Genomic DNA, 20,275 nt, shown 5'->3' on the forward strand with positions numbered 1-20,275 from the left:
TACAACCTGCTTGAATGAACCCTAAATTTTAGTAAACTTTTATTCAGTTTTAAAACATTTTAATATGTCTTTGTGTCTAAACTCTATGCGTTGCTAAGTGACATCAAAAGGAGTTGTTTGTTTTGAATCATTCATTCATTCATTTTCCATACCCGCTTAGTCCCGAGCTCAGGGTCACCGGGGTCTGCTGGAGCCTCTCCCAGCTGTCATAGGGCGAAGGCAGGGTGACAGCCTGGACAAGTTGCCAGTTCATTGCAGGGCCACATAGAAACAAACAACCATTCACACTCACATGCACACCTACGGACAATTTAGAATGTTCAATTGACCTCACATGCATGTTTTTGGACTGCGGGAGGAAGCCGTAGAACCCAGAGAGAAGCCACGCAGACACAGGGAGAACATGCAAACTCCACACAGAAAGGTCCCAGGCCCGGAATCGAACCCATGACCTTCTTGCTGTGAGGCGGCAGCGCTAACTACTGCGCCACCATGTCGCCCTGTTTTGAACCAATTATCTTTTTAAATTTTTTTTTAAATGCTACGATTTGTTTGCCGCAAACTAACTCAGTTGTTTCTAAACCTTTGTTTTGTATTTTTTATTTAAAGATAAGAAAAGTTGTAGATTTCTTACTCATCCCATGCTATATCGCAAATAGGGAGGAAGAAAAATGACACTAAAAGGAACACTACAAATTTCAGTAAATTAACATTTTACTTGAAACAAATCCAGCTTGTCATTTGACTCAAATTTCAGGCAGTTTATCTCACTGTGGTCCCATAAACTGGGGAACTTGTCACCAGAGTCAGGAAATGCTATTCTTTGCATGACATTATCTGCACTCCTGCAGTTTCCACTTGGTCTCCATATGTGTGATCTGCATCTGAGGCAAGCGTGTCAGAGAAATCGTCAGATCTCGCTGCCAAAATATTAAAGAATGATGAAAAGCAGCTGGAAGCCTGAACAGTGCAACAGTTCTTTGGTCATCACAAAACATTAAAATATGTGTCAGTGGAGTGGGTGATTTTTATATAGTGTGTAGAGAAGAAAAAAAAATCCCTGATAAAAATGTGCCCCCAGAATCATTTCTACATATTTACAGATACAAACAATTAATTGTCGCATGACAGTAGAGGCCTGCACATGATTTGGTGCCTTCCCACAAAAATACAGCAGAAGTCCGTGGTTTTCTCCACCCTTGTCGAGGAGCATCAGTCTTTCCCTCTGTAGGTGATGTTGGTGAAGGTAGACGTGGCTCCTTTGTAGAGAGGGTTGTGTCCCTGTTTGGCCCAAAAACACACACACACACACACACACACACACACACACACACACACACACACACACACACAGACGTGGTTAATTTTTCCATTCATCTCTGTATATCTTAATGTAACATGATTAGTCTCATATTGTACACGCTTTTTCTGATTATTATTATATTATTATCCAAAAAATTTGACATAGCTCCAGAAAAAAAGATTATTTAGCTCTTTGCTTGTTGCCTCCTACTAAAACAGTTTTGCTTTTGTTGGACTTTCCGCATGTTTGGCAGGAAGCAAAAACAAGGAGGTCCCAGGCGGCAGAATCAACACTTGTAACTAACTTGAGTATTTTAAGAGTAAGAGTAAGAGTATTTTAAGCTATCAGTGTCCTTTATGACATCACTAAGGGTGGCCTTCAAATATGAACCCTTCAAATAGACATAATTGAGAGAGATAATTGTATAAAACAGATGAGAAAAAGTTGATTTATTTGTTTGTTTTGTTTTTTTTCAATTCTAAAAACTGCCTGACTGAATTATGTGTCTTAAGTTTTATTCCCATGCTCAATGGGCATCCCAAAAACCGCTGATGATTACACCTTCCCGGAGGATTTGCTTGAGTTTCAGAAGCCACAGAGGGGCCTATTAGCAGTAAAGACTCATTATTGTTAGCCAGCCCTTCCGTTGGCTGCCTCCTTTTGTTCTGTACTAACAGCATGACACTGCAATAATAATTGAAAAAAAATCCACAGCGAGAGCCTGCATGTGTGGCCTGCTGCGTGCACAAGCGTGCGTGCGTAAGCGTGGGCAAACCAGTGCTGCAAGTCTCCACCTCGACTGACAAACAATCAACAAGCTTTCCCTGGTCCAGTTTTCATCCAGCGCCGGCGCTCACATGCCGCCCCAACCCCGACTCACCGTGTCCCACTTGGCGCGGGCACGCTCCTCCTCGAACTTAGCGAACTCCCTCCTGTCATGGATGGTCACCAGCAGCTTCCAGATAAGCAGCGCCGCCAGACCCAGGAACAAGATAGCCCCCGCCACCGACAGCAGCACCACCAGAATGTCTGGACCTTTGGGACAGTCTGCGTGGAGAGAGGAAGAGATAAGCGACTGGTTGGCGGGCAGCGTGCAGCCTGGAAGATCAGTTCGCCGCAGGCCGGACCGGAGGAAGTCTGAACTCAAAAGGCCCGTTTCCTCCCTGTCTTGTCCGTCACTCACATGGATTCCCTTCTGCTTCCTGCCACAAAGTGCTCCCCTGCTAAATGAGTGAGTAAAGTCAGTAAACTCTGTGGTGTTTAGAAACAGACATAAACACGAGAGGGCAAAAATGGCAGCCTGGAAGTGGACAGAAGTCAGAGGGCGGCCCAAAGTGGAAAGAAATCAAGATGTTACTGTCAAGCCATGAATCTAAATTGCCAAATCTTACAAAGGTTTGTTTAGGATGGCACCATTTAGCCCCAGAATGCAGTCCATGGTGCAAAAAGCTGATTACCAGAACTGCTTCATCACCTATTCTGAAAAAGGAGCTGTGTCGACATCAAAGCTTTGCTGCTCAACCTCTTGAAGTCGCCCTGCGACCCCTGAAGCTGATGCCAGGGTCAAATTTATGAATTCATCTCTGCATCACTAAAGTTGAGAAGAGATTCTCACCACACTCCCCTCCCCCACTTTCTTGTCACTCCCTCCCTCGGGAGCTTGTGTAGAGTCAGCAGGTTCTGTGAAGACCCGGGCAGGTTTGTTTTACGAGCCTCTTTGGCGCGGCGGGGTGCACCGTGTTCAAGGGAAATTGAGGTGTGCTTGCTCTGCCACCCACCTGCGCCTAAATTGAACGCACGCACTCATTAAAGGCAGAACGGAGAGCCGACTTTCTCTGCGGGCACTTCTGGTCGTTAGAGCATGTTTTACCGCTCTGCGCTCTGCGCTGCTCGGCCAGCTAACGAGCAGATGAAGGGCATTGCAGCAGGGACGTGACAACTGAGAAAGAGCCTCCACCACCAACAACCCCGCCCCCCCTCCCCAGCCCCTTTCAGCTCTTCATACTGTTTGTGTGCAAAAAGGTGCAACAAGAAAAACACAGTGAATTTTTGTTGTCTCAGGACGCAAACACTCGTGGTTGTGCTTGGCTGTGCTGGACCAACGTGCTATTTAAATCCAGAGAGGCTTCGTCCAGTGTCTGAGCGCTGACCATAATAACTCCTCTTCAGTCTGTGGGACTTTTGATTTCACAGAAGGAGAGGAATTTTGTTGACACCAAGTCAAGTTTGATGGGTTTTGCAACTGTGGTCCTGTTTTTTTTATTTTTTTTATTATCATTGTTATGTGCACAGTAGTGTTTTTCTTTACAGAGGTCTTTGTATCATGTTTACGTCCTTATGATAGCTTCCCTACTTTGTTTTGGTCACATGATCTGTGGCTCTAAGCGAGGCAGGGTTGTTCAAATCATCCAGACGTGTCTTACCCGGCTCCTTGACCACATACAGGATGGACTTGCCGCTGGAGTCCTCGTAGTACTGGAAACGCTCCACACAGTCGTCCTCGTCTTTGTACGTGCAGTTGACAGCGTTTGTATCGTGGACTCCTGCATTCAAAAAAACTTTGATTGTAAAAACAGAACTTTTTTTTTTCCTTTTCATCTGGAGATTGTAGTTGCAGCCTTCAACGGGTATCAATGCCAGGACAGGTGTTACTGCTCTGAGACAATTACATCATCAGAAAAAGTCCCTCTGATTATTTGAGTCTTTAGACCTCAATCAATCCTATGAGCAGCAGGTATTAGTGTAAAGAAGTATCTAGTGAATGGCCCGATCCAAGATCTACAACTTAACATCATTTAGGTCCAGTCATTCGCACCAAAATACTTGTTTACACTCCTTTGTCCAAAGTACTATCTATCTATCTATCTATCTATCTATCTATCTATCTATCTATCTATCTATCTATCTATCTATCTATCCAATGTGTCTTACCTAGTTCTTCCACCAGAATGATTTCATCCTTGCAGATTCGAGAGCAGCTGTTGTCCTCGAACAGTTTCCCCCTCTTGAAGTGCTTACACTCCACACACTCCCTTGAGGAAACAGCAGCGTTGGAGATTGTAATTTCTCTTCACTTTGTATTATTTCATCCCCCTGTCACATGGACTCACTTCTTCATGGTGCAGGCGTCGGGGCAGGTGGGACACTTGTCGCAGGTGGCGCCGTAGGCCCCTGGCTGTGTGCACTCACAGGCCCCGCAAACACACTGGCCCCTCCCGCTGCACAGCAGACCCAGGTTGGACATACAGGTGTCGGTGCGCCGGGAGCAGTTGCAGTTCTCGCCCTGCCAGTCGGGGGCGCACTGGCAGAAGCCGCAGTTACAGACACCGTGGCCTGAGGAGAACAAACGCAGTGGTCCGTAAAAAGACAATTGATGTTTTCAGGTCTTTCAGGGGAGCAGTTTGCATTAGTTATTGTCAGAAAACAGCATTTAAGGACATCCCACGTTTGGGAAGGAGACAAAAACCAGGTGGCACCAGGCTGGAGGTGTGCTCAATGACATTGAGGGGTATCGGTGCCCTCTGTGACATCACAAATGGCCTGAACCACATGTTTTGAGACACATTTTCTGAAAACAGGGCAAACGAAACAAGTCATGGATGCACAGCCAACTTCATAGTTCACTGAAAGGCAGAAGACACAGATTGTTCGATGTTTGAAAACAGTCATTTTTCTGCATAACACGGGACCTTTAAGTTAGAATCCAATGATGATGAACTGGTGATGACCTCAGCAAAATGTGACCAAGGGCATTTCTGTGTAAAATACGAGGGCGCGGTGGAAGTTGGTAAGGAAGAAGGTCAGAGGCTAACGTCCTTCGTGGTAAACATTCCTTCAGCTCCTTTCAAATTTGAACAAGCACATCATTTTATTCATTTAATTCAAAATTTACGCAACTGAAAACCCATTTACTCATAATTATGATACGTAATTTTTTATTGCTGGGTCTTGTTTTTCAGATCGTCTTAATTCTGTAAAAACAAATTAACGTTTTGAACAAAACATTTATGAGGATGTTGTTTGAATTTTTAGGGAGTGAGGACAAATTTAAAATAAGTTTCTGTGGTTTGAACAATGTTTGGTCAGTCAAGATGAGTCGGTAGCGACCGACTGGGGCTTGTCATGTGGTTACGGGTGAATTCGCCGCACGATTGTGTCACAACCTGTTACCATGGAGTGCGTTTCAACTTTAACTGGAGCATCATTCTGGGAAAACATCTCATCGTGCACAACATTTGCCACTATTACACGACAACTGTGTTGACATTTAACGACAGTAATGATTTTGAAGTGTAATTCTTGACAATTCTTAATGATTCTTAATAATCCACTCTCAATAATTAACCAAATTAAAAAAAAGTAGCATATTTCTTTTGTTTTAATTTCATAAATGTTTGTATTGTCAGACAAACGAACCCACCGAGACACCCCAGACAAGACGCACACACAGTTGTGTGTCATTGTGAGCTTTGCGGTACGTGTGGCTCCTTTCTTCTATTTTTGCCTGTGTGTTTCAGTGTGCGTCTGGGCATCTCTGCGGGTTGGTCACTGTTGTATTTTAAGCATCAATGTGACAAGTGATGTGTGTTGCCGGACGCTGACAAGAGAGTGACAGTGCAGAAAAACCTGTGGCTTGTTGCTGCAGAAACAACGCAGTGAAAAACAAAGCAAAACAAAAAAACTGCCCGCAAACAAACTGATAGCAGATGTCAAAAGAGTAAAAAAAATAAAATAAAAAAAATAAGCCACTTGACCACAAAGCCGCTTCCTTTTAATTACTATGGATCCTCTTCCGACTACCAGCGCTGGTTGTGGTGCTGAACAAAGACTTTCTGGACACCAGGAGACCACGCTGAACATTTCTAACCCAGCAGCCCTGCTCTGACCAAACATGGGTTTATTTTTATCACTCATTACACCGCACAAGTCAGTGAGCAAGCACAAAGGTATTTTCAACTTAATCTATGGTCTTTGGGGAATACGGCAAAACATTTCCCCGCCAAGGGAGGGAGGAGGAGTCGCCCCCGACCAGAACGCTTCATTAATGCAACGGACGGCGCTCCAATTTACTGCCCATGTTCACATCTTTATTTTTGACTCCAGACTCTGTAGGAGCAGCCAGGCACGAGCCGTTGTTTTAAAAACTACACAGACCCAAGTGCCATATCTTATTTTCACCTCCGCTACTTCATTACCCCTGAGGGCTGGAGTCGATCCCGCCTAAATGGGACGCCCTGCTTCAAGAACAAGTTGGATCATAAGTAGCCTTCAGTCTGGCAGAAGTCTGCTGATGTGTTTTAACAGGCGATTGTGTAAGATCCCTTCTGATTGGGGCTGGAAAACAACACACCGCTGCAGACACATCAGCATCAGGTTTCTTTTTGGATTTTTCTTTTCTGTTGAAAAGGCACACGAGAAGAACGCCATAGTAGGATCTCATCTTCATCTGTGCAAAACCTGGCTTAAAAGGGGGGTAGAAGGGCTGAATGGAAGGGGAAGTGGTAAAATGAGACTGAGGGTTAGCCCCATGGTTACAGCCTTGTACAAAAAAGCTGAGTTTTACCTTCCTGCTGAACAAAATGGTCCTTTGTTCTCACGGTTAGCAAAATTTTGTAACACATACGCTGCTGTACAATTTATGCTATTGTTTATGGATCGCATTACATTCTGTAGTCTGCACAACATTACACAAATATATTCTTTTTTGTTTTGATCACTAAAATAAATGTAAGTTAAACTAAACATGATGTCCTCATTGCTGCAAAGAATGTTCTGACTACTTGCAAGACTGACTTGATTGCTTACATATAAATAAAGCTAAATATGTCAATTTGACAATTTGGCAGTAGTTAGCGCTGCCGCCTCACAGCAAGAAGGTTGTGGGTTCTATCCTGAGCCTGGGACCTTTCTGTGTGGAGTTTGCATGTTTTTCCTGTGTCTGCGTGGGTTCTCTCTGGGTTCTCCGGCTTCATCCCCACAGTCCAAAAACATGCATGTGACGTGAATTTGGAATTCTGAATTGAACGTAGGTGTGTGTGTGAGTGCGAATGGTTGTTTGTCTTTGTTTGTCTTTCTATGTGGCCCTGCGATGAACTGGTGACTCGTCCAGGGTGTCACTCTGCCTTTGCCCTATGACAGCTGGGAGAGGCCTCAGCAGACCCCAGCAACCATGAGTGCAGGAAGAACCGGGTATTGAAAATGGATGGCTGGATGGATGGATGGATATCAATTTGGTGGAGAGGAAGAGTCACAATGGTAAATGTCTGTGTGTTTTCGATAAGGCTGGAGACTGAAACCAGTTGCGTGATGTTTCACTTCACTGGACCTGACACACATCTGACGGCAGTAGGCCCAAAGTTATGACTGTTTCAATACTGACACAGTGGACTAGTGGACTGTAAAGTCACTGAAAACTTCCTCGGCTGCCTCCCGTGTTGTGAGGCAAAGAGGAAAACAAGAAAGATGACGGCCACCGTTTAAAGACCTCAGCCACAACAGAAAGGAATGAAAACAAACCCTTAGTGACAGTTAGAAAGCCACCCTCCGACATGGAGTAGCTGAAATCTGTAGAGTGTAACAGGACAAAAGGCTCCAACTCACACACACACACACACACACACACACACACACACACACACACACACACACACACACACACACAAACGAACATTGGGTTTATTGCGAATGGAGCCCATGTCCTGTGCAGTTGGGAGAGCTGTTGCTTTATGTAATTCCACCCAGATGGAGGCGGCGGCGGCAAGTCAGTGGGGTGATGGGGGCAGCACACACACACACACACACACACACACACACACACACACACACACACACACACACACACACACACACACACAAACATGCACACACAAAGGGATGGGATAATCACTGAAAGCTGCTGCGTAACTGCACCCAGACCATGTGGCGAGTGATGCTAAAAGAGCGGTTTAAGATGTGGCGGTGGGGCAACAGCCAATCGCCTCCTTTGCCAGAAATGAAATGAGAATATCAGAACCTCCCTCGTTGTCTGCCTGCTAAACAGAAATCAGCTGCGTGCAGCCGGCCACTGCAGCTTTGTTTGGGGCACCAAAGAAAAGGAGACAGCAGTGCGTGCAACTATCTCGTGGGCGAAGCTGCCGCTGCCTTCCTTCCAAAGTCACTACACCCACAAGAAAAGACCTCTGAATGTTAAGAATGAGACATGCAGCCCATTTTGACGTAACCTTGCACCTGTAGCAATGATAGTCATACTTGTACTCTTCGTAGCAAGCACAAAAACTGATGCAATATGCCTCGTATTAATTCCCACATTGGAAAAATTCATTAATCTCAAGTTTTCCAAGTTCTGTCCCAGAAAGTTTGTCAGAAACTTATTATTAATTAATATAATATCATTAATTAATTCGATCATTTGGACTTTTTTGCATCATGAATGACTTACAACATTATTTCTCCCTCCAAATTGATTCAAGAGAGCTTTTCATTTCATTAAAAAGAAACATTAATTATTTAAGCTACAAAAACATTGCATTTAGACATTAATTAATGTTAAACTGATTAAAAAGAACACATGCTCCATTAATTAAAAAAAAAAAACCCATCTCAGCAGCAGCGGCCTCGTTTTTTTTTTAAGTGCTGGTCTTTAAATCATCCATCACCTTTAGATCTTAACTTGGTAACATTCAAATGCACTGCACATTCCAGTCAAAGTCCATTTTTCATTTACGCTAATCAGAAGTAGAAGAGATGTACGATTCTGTGACGTGACGCTGAGGATGAAACTATTTTCTGGCCTTTTTAGAAATATCACTTTTAAAACGTCTCCTAAAAACATACAACAAATTTAATACGACTGTAATTCAGGTCAGAGGCATCTTGTCTACGTTTTTCACGCATTTATTATATTTTTATTGTACTGCTTTCTATGCGAAAAACGCTTTTTGGGCCCCATGTGATTTGTTTCCTTGCAATACCACTGGTGACCACTGGAAAGATCGCTCTGATAGTACATCCATGGTATAGTACATCCACACCCCTCCCCTACCCCACCTCCAACTTCTGCCGTCCTACCTGAGCACAGGTCTCCCTTGTAGCGCAGGCAGTTGAAGTCGTCGCACTCGCACAGCTTCCCCCACACCTTGCCGAAGTCGCTGTTGTGGCACACGCACTGGCCGCACACGCAGTCGCCGCGGCCGCTGCACACAGCCGACTGCGGCCCCCCGGAGCCCGCCGGCCCGCTGCAGCTGTCCTGCTCGCTGGGGTTGTAGTCGCCCTCGGCGCACTCGCAGTGCGGCCCCAGGCGGCCGGGGTGACACATGCACATGCCGCACTCGAAGGTGCCGTTGCCATTGTTGCACTTGGGGCTGTCGACCTGCGCCTTAGCCTGGCACTTGCAGTCGCACTCGAAGGTGACGGTGACGGACAGCGAGTCTTTGAAGCCCACCGGCTTGATGATGAACGTCTTCTTCTTTTGTTTGGGGCAGCCACGAGCTCTGGCCTCCACGCTGAAAGTCACCTGTGCGAGAAAAAAGTGCTGTGTGTGAACTAGCGTTGCAGTCAAGACGGCACCAACCGAGACCAAGACATTATCAAGGCTAGTGAGTATCGAGATCGAGACCAGACCAAGACTTTGGGCCAATTCCAATTCCTCCCTTATCCTCAATCTCAACCTTCGCCCTTAACCCTCAATCTTTGGCCCTCAAAAATAAGTGTAAGGGCTTAGAAATGGGACACCCCTTAAGTGCAGTTACGTCTTCAGACTGTGGGGGGCGGCCTTACGCCAAAGCTACGTCCAGTCTGGCAAGAAGACGATGACGACAAAGAAGAAGGAGAAGAAGAAAAAGACGACGAAAAAGGACGAAGTCGGGAACGCTGGTCCGGTTGACAAACCTCGTAAAGTAAAAAAAAAAATGTTACGCAACAACGATGTCAATAATCCATAAAAAAGTCTTAAACTAAGACAATAAAATGGTTTCGTAATATTTATATCTTTATTAACTAAGAAAATACTTCCATTTGTAGCTCGCTTTTTCATCGCCATCTGTTTCGAAGATGTCTTGGCGAAAATACGCAATGCCTTCTGAGAATCTCAATATTGAGGGCGATACAGCCCTTAAACTCGTCCCTCAACTTGACGTTCTGAGAATCGGGACAACACTTGCACCTCGCGGGAGCGCGCATTTTTGAGATTGAGGGTTGAGATTGAGGGTTAAGGGAGGAATTGGAATTCACCCTTTATGTATCAAAGAAAAATAGCAAAACAGAAAAAAATAACCAGTATCTTTCGTAAATTCAAGTTTGCTTCCAAATCGAAAAGCAACATCTCTTTTCTGCAAAGTATCTTTTAAAAATTTTTCTTTAACATTTTGCTGCTTTACCAACTATTTTGAACCATTTTCAAAAAACACAACAACTTTGCTCCATAAAATTGAAAAAGATAAATGCACTAGGAATAAGGTGGCAGGGTGTCACTCTGGGTGTCACAAACAGAGTCTAAAACGGCAGCAGCTGGATTCTTTTCCGTTATTATCGTGTCATTGCAGTGCAGGCTGAGTCTCGACTGGTCTGGATCAAAAATCCAGAGTCCGTCCAGTCTGAGATCAAGACAAGGCCCAGTAAAAATGCCTCCGAGTCCGAGACGAGACTGAGACCCTTAAAAAGTGGTCTCAAGACCGTTCTTGAGACCAAGGCCGATCTCCAGTACTACAACACTTGTGTGAACTCCACCCCCACCCTGGTGGCGGGTGATGTAACACGACGCAACGACTATGAATGAGACGCAGAGAAATCCAGTCGCAGTCAAAGCAGTTGTTCGCTCTGCAACATTGCCTCAAACCCTGGGAAACGTCCAGAAGTTGGGCAATTACAACTTCTGGAAGAGACAGCCATATATGGATATAACAAGAGGAGGCCAAAGCTGAGAGAAACAAATGCGCCGAGGCCAAAAAATGTCACCTGGAGTGAGAAGAGAATGGGAAAAGAGCCAAGGAGGCTGTGGTGGATTAAAAAAAAAAGCAGCGGAAAGGAAAAGAATCACATCTCACTCTGAACGAGAGCTGAGGGCAGACGGAGGGCAGCAAGACAAGAAAATGTGAAGTTACAAAGGCAAAGAAAACGCTGAAACGCGTTTTTCCATTGTCCCATCTTAGGTGCCACAAAACAATAGGGAAAAAACCCTGTGCATTTAAGTCATTTAGGCTCAGCAACAAAAAAGGGAAATGAAAATAGACCAACATGGACTAAAAACATAGAGAGGAACTGACTAATGTGTTGTTTTTGCAACTGAAACACGTCTGGAAGCTGCCTTGATATTTTGAATGGAGGACAAAGTTGGCTTGCTGCAGATGTATCCGCAGAAAATCCACTTATTTGGGTTCCATTGAAAACCTTATTTTCCATTGTAATGTGTTGTAATCTGTGCAGCTTTAGCACCACTAACACAGAGGATCTATTAAAGAATCAACGCAGACAGTAAAAAAACCCACAAAAATCCAATTTGACGTTAACTTCACGACTAGAGGAAATTTTCCCTGTCAAGCTCCACAGACGGGATGGTGAAGGGCATGGACTGACCGTGTCCCCGATCTTGAGGCCGGAGCAGGACTTGAGGCCTGGGATGAGCTCTCCGTTCAGACAGGTGGCGTTGAAGGACAAAGAGAGCTCCTCTGGGACGCCCTGAAGCTCCAGCTCCACTTTGGAACGGATTTTCTGCGAGAGGCAAGAGACACACAAGCATGTCAGCTTGGAAACACAAAACCTCTGCTGCAGGTGAAACACTGAAGTTGTTGAAGGGGTCTGTTGCCTTAAAATGGGACAAGGAATAAATGAGTGATACGAGTGTAATAAGGGGGAGGTGATATCAAGTAATAAAGGGAAACATTGCTTGCTGTATAGATTCTCACCATCAGATGGTGCTAAATCTTCCACACTGGACCTTTAACAAAGAGTAGGGCCTTATTTTTTCTTTTGTTTTACATATATGCATGACTTAATTTCCTGCTCTAATTACACAAGTGGCTACTAGCTGACTGGGGTGACAAGAAGAACGAGTTGACGTGGAGGTTGCCTGGCTGCACAGGCTGCACAGGCTGAACGCTGAAAGTGATCCACCGGTTGTCCAGCGTTCAGTCACAAACATTCGGTCAACTTCACACTTCGGCCCCGGAGGAATTTCTGCTAAGACTTTGGCTGCACAGCCATTATGACTCACATACGGTGTGTGTGTGTGTGTGTGTGTGTGTGTGGGGAGGGAATGGGTGGGTGTGTATTTGTGGGTGTGTGTCAGAAAGCACATGTCATAGCCTGAAACACGGTCTCGTCTGAGGTGTGTGTGTGTGTGTGTGTGTGTGTGTGTGTGTGTGTGTGTGTGTGTGTGTCCAACACTCACTGTATAGGCGTTCAGTATGAGCTGAACAACATTCCCCGAGTCGTTGGACAGCGTTCCGACGGTGGTGCCAGGAATCAGCTCGCTGTAGTTCTGCAGGACGGAGATGAACGGAGGAATGGACGACTGTCATCATCGTTCACGCCTTGATAACACTTAATCACCTCCATTGTTTCAATTATATTTTCATTTTCAGTTAATCCAGGGTTTGTTCTCACGATTAATGGACTGTGGCAGACAGATTTATTTATTTATATATATATATTTTTTACTTTTATTGAGAAACGGTTTAATGGAAACAGTAGGGAAGAATCTTCCATTAAGAAAAGGGGACAACAATAAATAATAAACCTAATGAAGACGACTTTAGTCTCATTCATAGCTATCAGGAGCCAAACTTAGCAGCCACTAAATAATAAACGATCTGGAAAAAAAATGAAATGTCTTCACATTAAAATTCAGAAGGCAGCGATTCCAGCTTGGAAGTAAAACTCTGACTTTGTGTTCTCTGTATCCGAACACTGTAATAATCAATAATTCTACGTTTGAAATTCTTCCACAGCTGAATCCAAGAAACACTTTTAAAAACCGCAGGCGTTTGGAGGACCTTGTTCAAAAAACAAAAAAAATTTGAACGAACAAAATGATTAACCGTGGCTAGTTGTCAACCTCTCAATTTCCACAGGAAAGACAACTTTGAAAGGAACTCTGCTGAGATCTGACCTGGTACAGAGGAACCACAGGGTTGGTCACGGCAAAGATGAGGTTGATGTTGTTCTCAGACATCTTCTCTGTGATCAGAGCGAGAGAGGGGTAATCCTGCAGGGGTCGGAGACAGACGTTGTCTTCAAAAGGTGCAAAATGCCCAATGCTAAGATGTCCCTGCTCATAAATCCACCTACGACCTCCCGCGATTAAACCTCCAGAATCTCTATTTGCGACAGGTAGTGCAAAAGGTGCAAAGGTATTACAAAATAATATGCAACAAAATATCTATATATATCGCCATACATTTATAGTAAAGACACAACAGGAGTTTTACCAAAGTGCTCCAAATATAAAAGGTTGCATTGCCAGTGGGAATGCAGTACAATTCGGGTAAACATAATGCAAACATTAGTACTGCAACAGGACAACAGGTGTCTGCAAATCCACTTCCACGTTTGCATGGAAGTGTCTCCAATAGTCTAAAACGGCATGAGGAAGTTATTCAATGACTCTTAATGCTAGCAAGGAAAACAGCCATGCTAAAATGGGTCTGAGTTGGCTCTCCCACTGTTCTTATGTTTAAATCTCTGATATCTGAGGTAGTGACTCTGGAAAAACTGGAATATTGCATCAATGGGAAAATTCATACTTTTCAACAGAAAAGGAAGAAACCATTGGAAAATCTTGGGGATATTAGGTACACATGTTCAATTGTTTGTTAAAACAAATAGCTAATTAGTCAATCAGATGGAGCAGCTGAATGCATTTAGGCATGCAAACAAACGTGGTAAAGACAACTTTGTTAAAGTTTACAGGTGCTGTAAACTTGTTAAAATTATAAGTTTGTAGTATATGCTTTTGGAAAATGGAATACAAGGAAAAAAAACAACAACCCTCCCTGTCTCCCTTATGAAGCCCACGCCAAACACTCTGACTGCACACTCACCATGGTGGTGGACATGCTGTACATGTTCTCGGAGTTCAGGTGGCATTTCCCGTCATTGGGCTGCACGATCCCAGCCAGGCGACCGTCCAAGGCCACGTGGGTCTTAGCGTCGGAGGTGAAGATCAGCAGGTGTGACGCATCTGGACGCCAACCTATCTGCGTCTGCTCGCCACCAAGTCAAACCCATGTGACAGCAAAAGGTTAAAAGCGGCGGGGAAAGTAGTGAACCGTGTGACGCGTGAACATGGCACCTTGCAGACGGCGGCCTGGATGATGGCGTCGAAGCCTCCTTCAGGGGCGTCCCTGTTCCTGGACACCATCTGCTTCTTGACTTCCTCCGTGAAGCGGCCAACTTCCTCCGTCAGAGTCAAGACATGTTTGTAGCCGAACTGGGGCAGGCAGGTCGTGTTAATGCTGCGAGAACAGAAGTTCGATGGTCAAACGCTGCAAGAGCATTTGCATAAAAGTGTACCAGTGCTGTGTTGAAAGCCATGCGATCACTCATGTCATGCTTGAGAAGAAGACTGTTTGAGGTGATGGAGGATGAAGGGGAAAGCTGTGCGTTCAACATGTGGGACTGTGTTTTCGTGTTTATTTACATATTAAAAGAAGAGCTGCGGGTACAGGTTGTTTTCCTGATCCATTAATCTGCCAGTTATTTTGATTTGATTTGATTAAAGAATTGGTGGAATAGAGTATGACTGTCCATTGCAGAAAGTCACAATAAAACATCTGGGATATATTTTGGATTGCACATTTGACAAAAGTTTGTTTTAGTCAATAAAGCCAAACAAATTACAGAAAATTCCAATTTTATCTTCCTCAGCTCTTTTGATCGGTCCTTGTTTTGGTCTCCAACAAGCTGCTATTCAGAAACCTCTTTTGATAAAGATAGTGATTTCTCTGGTCATTTTCCCACCTGCCCAAAAAAAAACAAATAAACAAACATTTGTACCCCCCACACCGCACACTCCCCCCCTCCCCACCGAAGACATCAAGAAGAATTCAAGATGTATCTGTAAGACTTGAACTCTAAGTTATTAGCTCCCATTAAGGTTGTCAGTATGGACGTTCGGGAACAGGGCATTACACCAATTTCCCCAGTGTAACCCACTGGACTGATCCTCTGTGCTTGACTTATCTTTTACCCAAACATTCCAGAACGCAAAGTCGACCCAGACTGTGTAAAGACCCCTGGAGACCTTACGCCATCAAGTCAACCACTTTGGAAGACTCGAGGTTTGTCTGCCCGCCTGGATTACCTGTGGCTGTTTCTGAGCAGCTGACCAAGCAGCGGGGAGCCGCTGCAAGCCTTTAACAAGCGCTGTGACTTGGAGCCGGACGGCGTTGTTAACGTGCAGCACTGTGTTTAACAGCACTCTCATGAAAATGACATCACCGGCCAAATGACGTGGCTTTGCACACAGACACAAACAAGCGGCGAAATCAACACCAGCAGCAGGTACATATTAGGAATGTAAAACATTGTTAGAATGCAGCCGCTCACAGAGAGTTTCCATGACGACCAAGTCTGGACCCAATCTGGGAGCCTATTTTAGGGACAAGAGAATACGGTAAAGCAGGCAGGTTCTTGTGTTTCTTACTGTAATTATGTGCAACTAACTTTTTAACTCAAGACTTGCATATTCTGACAGCCAGACTGGTTGCAGCTGCACGGAATGATATTAGTTGACATCACTGTTTCTTTTGGGGCAGCTTAGTCACAACTAAAAGGTGGTTACAAAAGAGACTTGAACTTGAAGTCCAACCACTGGCACTTGAGTGCTAGGCAGGGATACAATGGGTACCATTCCCATAGTCTTTGGTCTGCCCAGGGATTAAACCCCCACAACCTTCTGCTATTTGAGCCAACGCTACCACAGGGCAAAGACAACTCACTATACAATGTTTTGAAAGTCCTGACATCGATTGAGTTTGGCTAGGACACAGCAGCACTGAGGAAAAGGCAGGAGGCAAAGCTGGAGGTAGCAGAGATAATAGTGTTGAGCTTCTTTTTGGCAGTGACCAGGATGGGCAGGATCAGGAATGAGGATATTCGGGGATGGTGCATGGTAGATGTTTGGGAGGTAATACTTGAGAGAGAATATCTGGGTAAAATGGTGTTAAGGTTGGAAGTGGCAGGCAGGCATACACAAAGTGGAGGAAGAGCAAACATTTATGGATGTAGTAAAAGAGAACATGAAGTCAGTTGGTGTGTGAGAAGATCAAGAGGACAGAGTTGGATGGAGGCAGATGATTGGCTGTGGTGACTCCTCAAATCAACAGACCAAAGGTAAAGAAGAAGGAAAAGACATTGATCTACATTGCCGCATGGAGTCCAATCAAATCATTGGCATGACTTCCTCTACCTGTAACAAGGGTTCCTCACCGCCTCATCGGGCGAGATGTACATGTAGGGTGACAGCGGCTTGTCGACGAAAGCCCCAAAGCCCATGCGGAGGTTGCTGGTGGTTCGGTTCATGGCCTCGGCAAGACCTTTGCCCAGCGTCCTCAGGCGGAACAGGTCGTCATTCATGGAATAGGACAAGTCCATGAGGTAGTACAGATCCACGGGGTAGTCCTCCACCTGACGCACCTTCACCGTGAAACGCTTGGCATCATCTGCATAAATCAGAGCCAGGTACAGAGTGACTGACCCTCCCGAACAGAAGGAAGTAGAATTTCAGCAACTGTGAGCTCTGAAGACTGAAGCTCACCTGGCCTGAGGGTGATGTGAAGCTTCTGGGGTTGGATCTGAGTCACGTCCTGCGTGGCCCCAGAGGCCTTGTCGCTGAGGGGCCGGTCCTCGATCACCTGCAGTTTGCTGGTTGGCGACTCCATAAAAGATTCAGAACAACCTGCTGCCACCAGGTTCTGCTTCAGATCACAGCGGGAGGAACCAGCAACGCCCTGGCCGAAGTCCTGGAAATAGATGCAGAGGATTTTAATCTAAATACAAATCGTATCGTCATTTAATTTCTGTCTGGGAGGCCTTCAAAAATATTTGAGATAATATTAATAATGATATTCAGAAATGGCCTTGAACTTTTGGGGTTTCATCACACTTTCCAGAATGTATGACATCTTTAACAGGATTTAAAGCCTTAATCACATTAAAGGGAATCTTACTTGAGAGTGACAACTTCTCAATACTAATAAACCAGTGTTCAGGCTGAGGTCATGCAGGAAAAATCCAGCACATGCGCAATTCGTGAATAAAGTTGACTTGACACGCTTTACGATTTGAAATCACTGCAATGACTGCATTGGCGTGAAATGGACTGACCTATCCCTAGTCCTAATATCGGGATATATTCACACTGTGTGTTTCCCGCTCAGCCGGGTCAGCTGCCGATCAGGGTGTCTGTACCACTCTGCACCAGCCTGGAGCTGAAAGCTCACTGCACAGACGAGGTGAAGCATGAAAAGCGGGAACCCACCTCCTGGACACACCAGGCACAGCTGGGGTGAACAGCCAGACACTGCTTACATGTGCTGGCCCCTCTGGTGGTGCACACATTTGAACCTGGAGCCAAGAACAGCAATAAATGCCACAATGTGCAATTATTCACATTCAAACATTATATGGGAACGTTTAATGGCCACATTTTTGTTCCTCCAGGTAAAACTTTGGAGAGGTTTTCAAAGGACCAAACAACATGAAATGACTATTTAACAGACTTTTAGATTCACTAGACATGTTGAGACCATCCATGTCCCTCAAAATCAGAAAATACAGGAAGAAGAAGAAAAAAGCTCTTAAACAAGACATGGAACGTTTTTTCTTTTTCTTGTCTGGCCTATAACTGGCCTACATATTATCGTGAAAGCACCAACAACAAAAAACAAACAAACAAAAAAAAAAAAACATAAACTCACCACACACGGCTTTCGCTCCATACAGGAGCAGAACCCAGGCGAGTATCCTGCACGCCGGTTGAGCGCCCATCCTGCTGCCCGCTCGACGAGCTCTGGTCTGAGGGCAACCAGAGGGAACTTTTCCTCATCTGCAGCCGCCACACCTCCCAGCGGAGGCCCATAAGGACTTTGGAGGCACCCTCTTCCTCTTTCTCCTCCTCCTCGTTCACCACGACTTCCTCCTCCCCGTCATCCTCCTCCGGCTCCAGGAGCCGCAAAGAGCCGCGCCGCGTGGAGAAGTGGGCGGGAAAAGTGCAGCATCCACCCGCGGCTGGCAAGGACGACTGGTGTTTGTTTGTTGTTTTTTGTTTTATGAAGAAAAATGCAACGACAAATAAATAAAGGAATAAATAGACGATTACCGTTTAAAGAATGTCAAAAGTACAACAATAAAAATATGCCCTATGTCGCTATAAAGCTAAATTTGAACTCGGTGGAATATTGAACTGTAGAAAGATTTGAGCTTAATTGTGCAGGCCTGCTCCAAAACCTACGGTGATTATCTTTTCAACCAGCGCCCCCCTCTGGACGAAAGCGTAATCACAAGGTGAAGGAGACTCCTGCAATGGAATGAAGGTCGACGGGACACGAAGAGAGAAGAGAGTCGTAAGAAAACAAGCACAACATAACATTACGCAGAGGTCGCAAATAGGTCTAAGGTCACTTTATTAGGTGCACATTTCCACACCCACATTCAAGTCAACATTCAAGTAGAAGGTCTCTTGTAAGTTAAAATAAATACATATATATATATGTATAGTTTTTTCTCTGAGTTTTGTTCAATCAGACGTCAGAACATATCGAAGTCATTCATTGTTTTATAAACTATGTAGTATTAAGTATTAGATAATTATAATATCTGCTTCTGAGTATCCGTGGTGGTAATGCTGTTTTCGTCCACCAGATGTCCTTTCCATACCTTGATCAGTCTCTTGCAATTTTATTGGTTGACAGAAGCAATTTATGTGTTGATCACATAGAGGAATGGGCCACATTAAAAGCTTTGAACCCGTTATTACCATAAAAGTCACTGAGGTTAATGTTTAAATGGTCCATGACGACGCTGCAGGCCAAATGCGGCTTGTTGAAAATTAATGGTGATGGAACATCCTTCAAAAATTAGAACAAAGTGACTCAGTTGCAGTCTGGTTAGAGATTGCAAATCCTCAGTGACCCCATTTGGTTACACAGTCACTACAGCTGTACACTTACAGGTTTGAGTGTTTTCACTCTCGTCTCGTGTCTTTGAGGCTGCTGACGGTCAGATGGTTCCTGTAGCTCCAAGTGATGTGTTTGTGTTTTTGCCCTAGACTACTCTGCTGAAGTGAAAGTCGTAGCCGGGGGCTGCTGGCAGGGCACTCAGATATAAACAGAAGCGTCAGGATGAAACATTCGCCAGACGTAAACAGAAGGAAAAAGGAAAAAGAAGCACAAGAGACCCAGTCAGACGCTGCGACTGTCAGCTAAGATTCGCTGGAACATGATGTGTGAGTTTAAGTGCACGGTTCCAATAAAGTGCATCCACTGCTTCTCGTCTGAGTCATGTTTTTTTGCTTACATTTTCCCCTTTGCCGGCTGTTTTCCTTCATTTGGTACCGCTTTTCATACATTTCTCTTTCCTCCAGAGCATTTGGTTGCTCAACTTTCCATCCACAAACTTCTTTTTTCCATTGCCTCACCGTTGCATTTGCTTCTCTCTCTCTATTTTTTGCTAAACTTTCATACAGCAATTTCACAATATCCTGTTTGGGGGGTATTTTTGCTGCATAATTGATTGACATCACTCCTTACACATGTGTTGGTATGTGTCTTGGCATCCATCTGTGCTTTTTCACAAGTAATGTCAGTGTTTAGTCTGTCTTGTCCAGGTTTGTAGGCATGCACGTTGCTTAATGTGTGCGTGCGCACACACACACACACACGCACGTACACACACCTACACACAGAGATAGAGATTGAGTGTGTGTTAAGTGTGTGTGTGTGTGTGTGTGTGTGTGTGCTAATACGGCTTCTGGAAAAC

General features: G+C 44.7%; 1 protein-coding gene across 2 annotated transcripts; it reads right to left on the bottom strand.

Moving 5' to 3' along the window:
* Positions 1-696: 696 nt before the first annotated feature.
* Positions 697-18,373, bottom strand: itgb3b (integrin beta 3b). Of its 2 annotated transcripts, XM_076028108.1 has the most exons (15): positions 18,217-18,373; positions 17,778-17,863; positions 17,055-17,259; positions 16,707-16,959; positions 14,589-14,751; positions 14,338-14,499; positions 13,407-13,502; positions 12,687-12,776; positions 11,873-12,007; positions 9,371-9,815; positions 4,414-4,636; positions 4,235-4,335; positions 3,727-3,846; positions 2,184-2,350; positions 697-1,281 (listed from the first exon to the last, which is right to left on the bottom strand). In XM_076028108.1, the coding sequence occupies exons 1-15, from the start codon at positions 18,284-18,286 to the stop codon at positions 1,213-1,215; spliced, it is 2,385 nt and encodes a 794-aa protein (XP_075884223.1). In that variant the 5' UTR covers positions 18,287-18,373; the 3' UTR covers positions 697-1,212. The 2 variants fall into 2 exon arrangements, with proteins under 2 accessions (XP_075884223.1, XP_075884224.1); XM_076028109.1 differs by lacking the exons at positions 17,778-17,863; positions 18,217-18,373 and adding an exon at positions 17,624-17,738.
* Between the last annotated feature and the right edge of the window lie 1,902 nt (positions 18,374-20,275).

The sequence above is a fragment of the Nelusetta ayraudi genome, unplaced genomic scaffold, assembly GCF_046127955.1.
Source record: "Nelusetta ayraudi isolate G7.1 ecotype Tasmania unplaced genomic scaffold, CSIRO-AGI_Nayr_v1 ptg000022l, whole genome shotgun sequence".
Classification (NCBI taxonomy): Eukaryota; Metazoa; Chordata; class Actinopteri; order Tetraodontiformes; family Monacanthidae; genus Nelusetta; species Nelusetta ayraudi.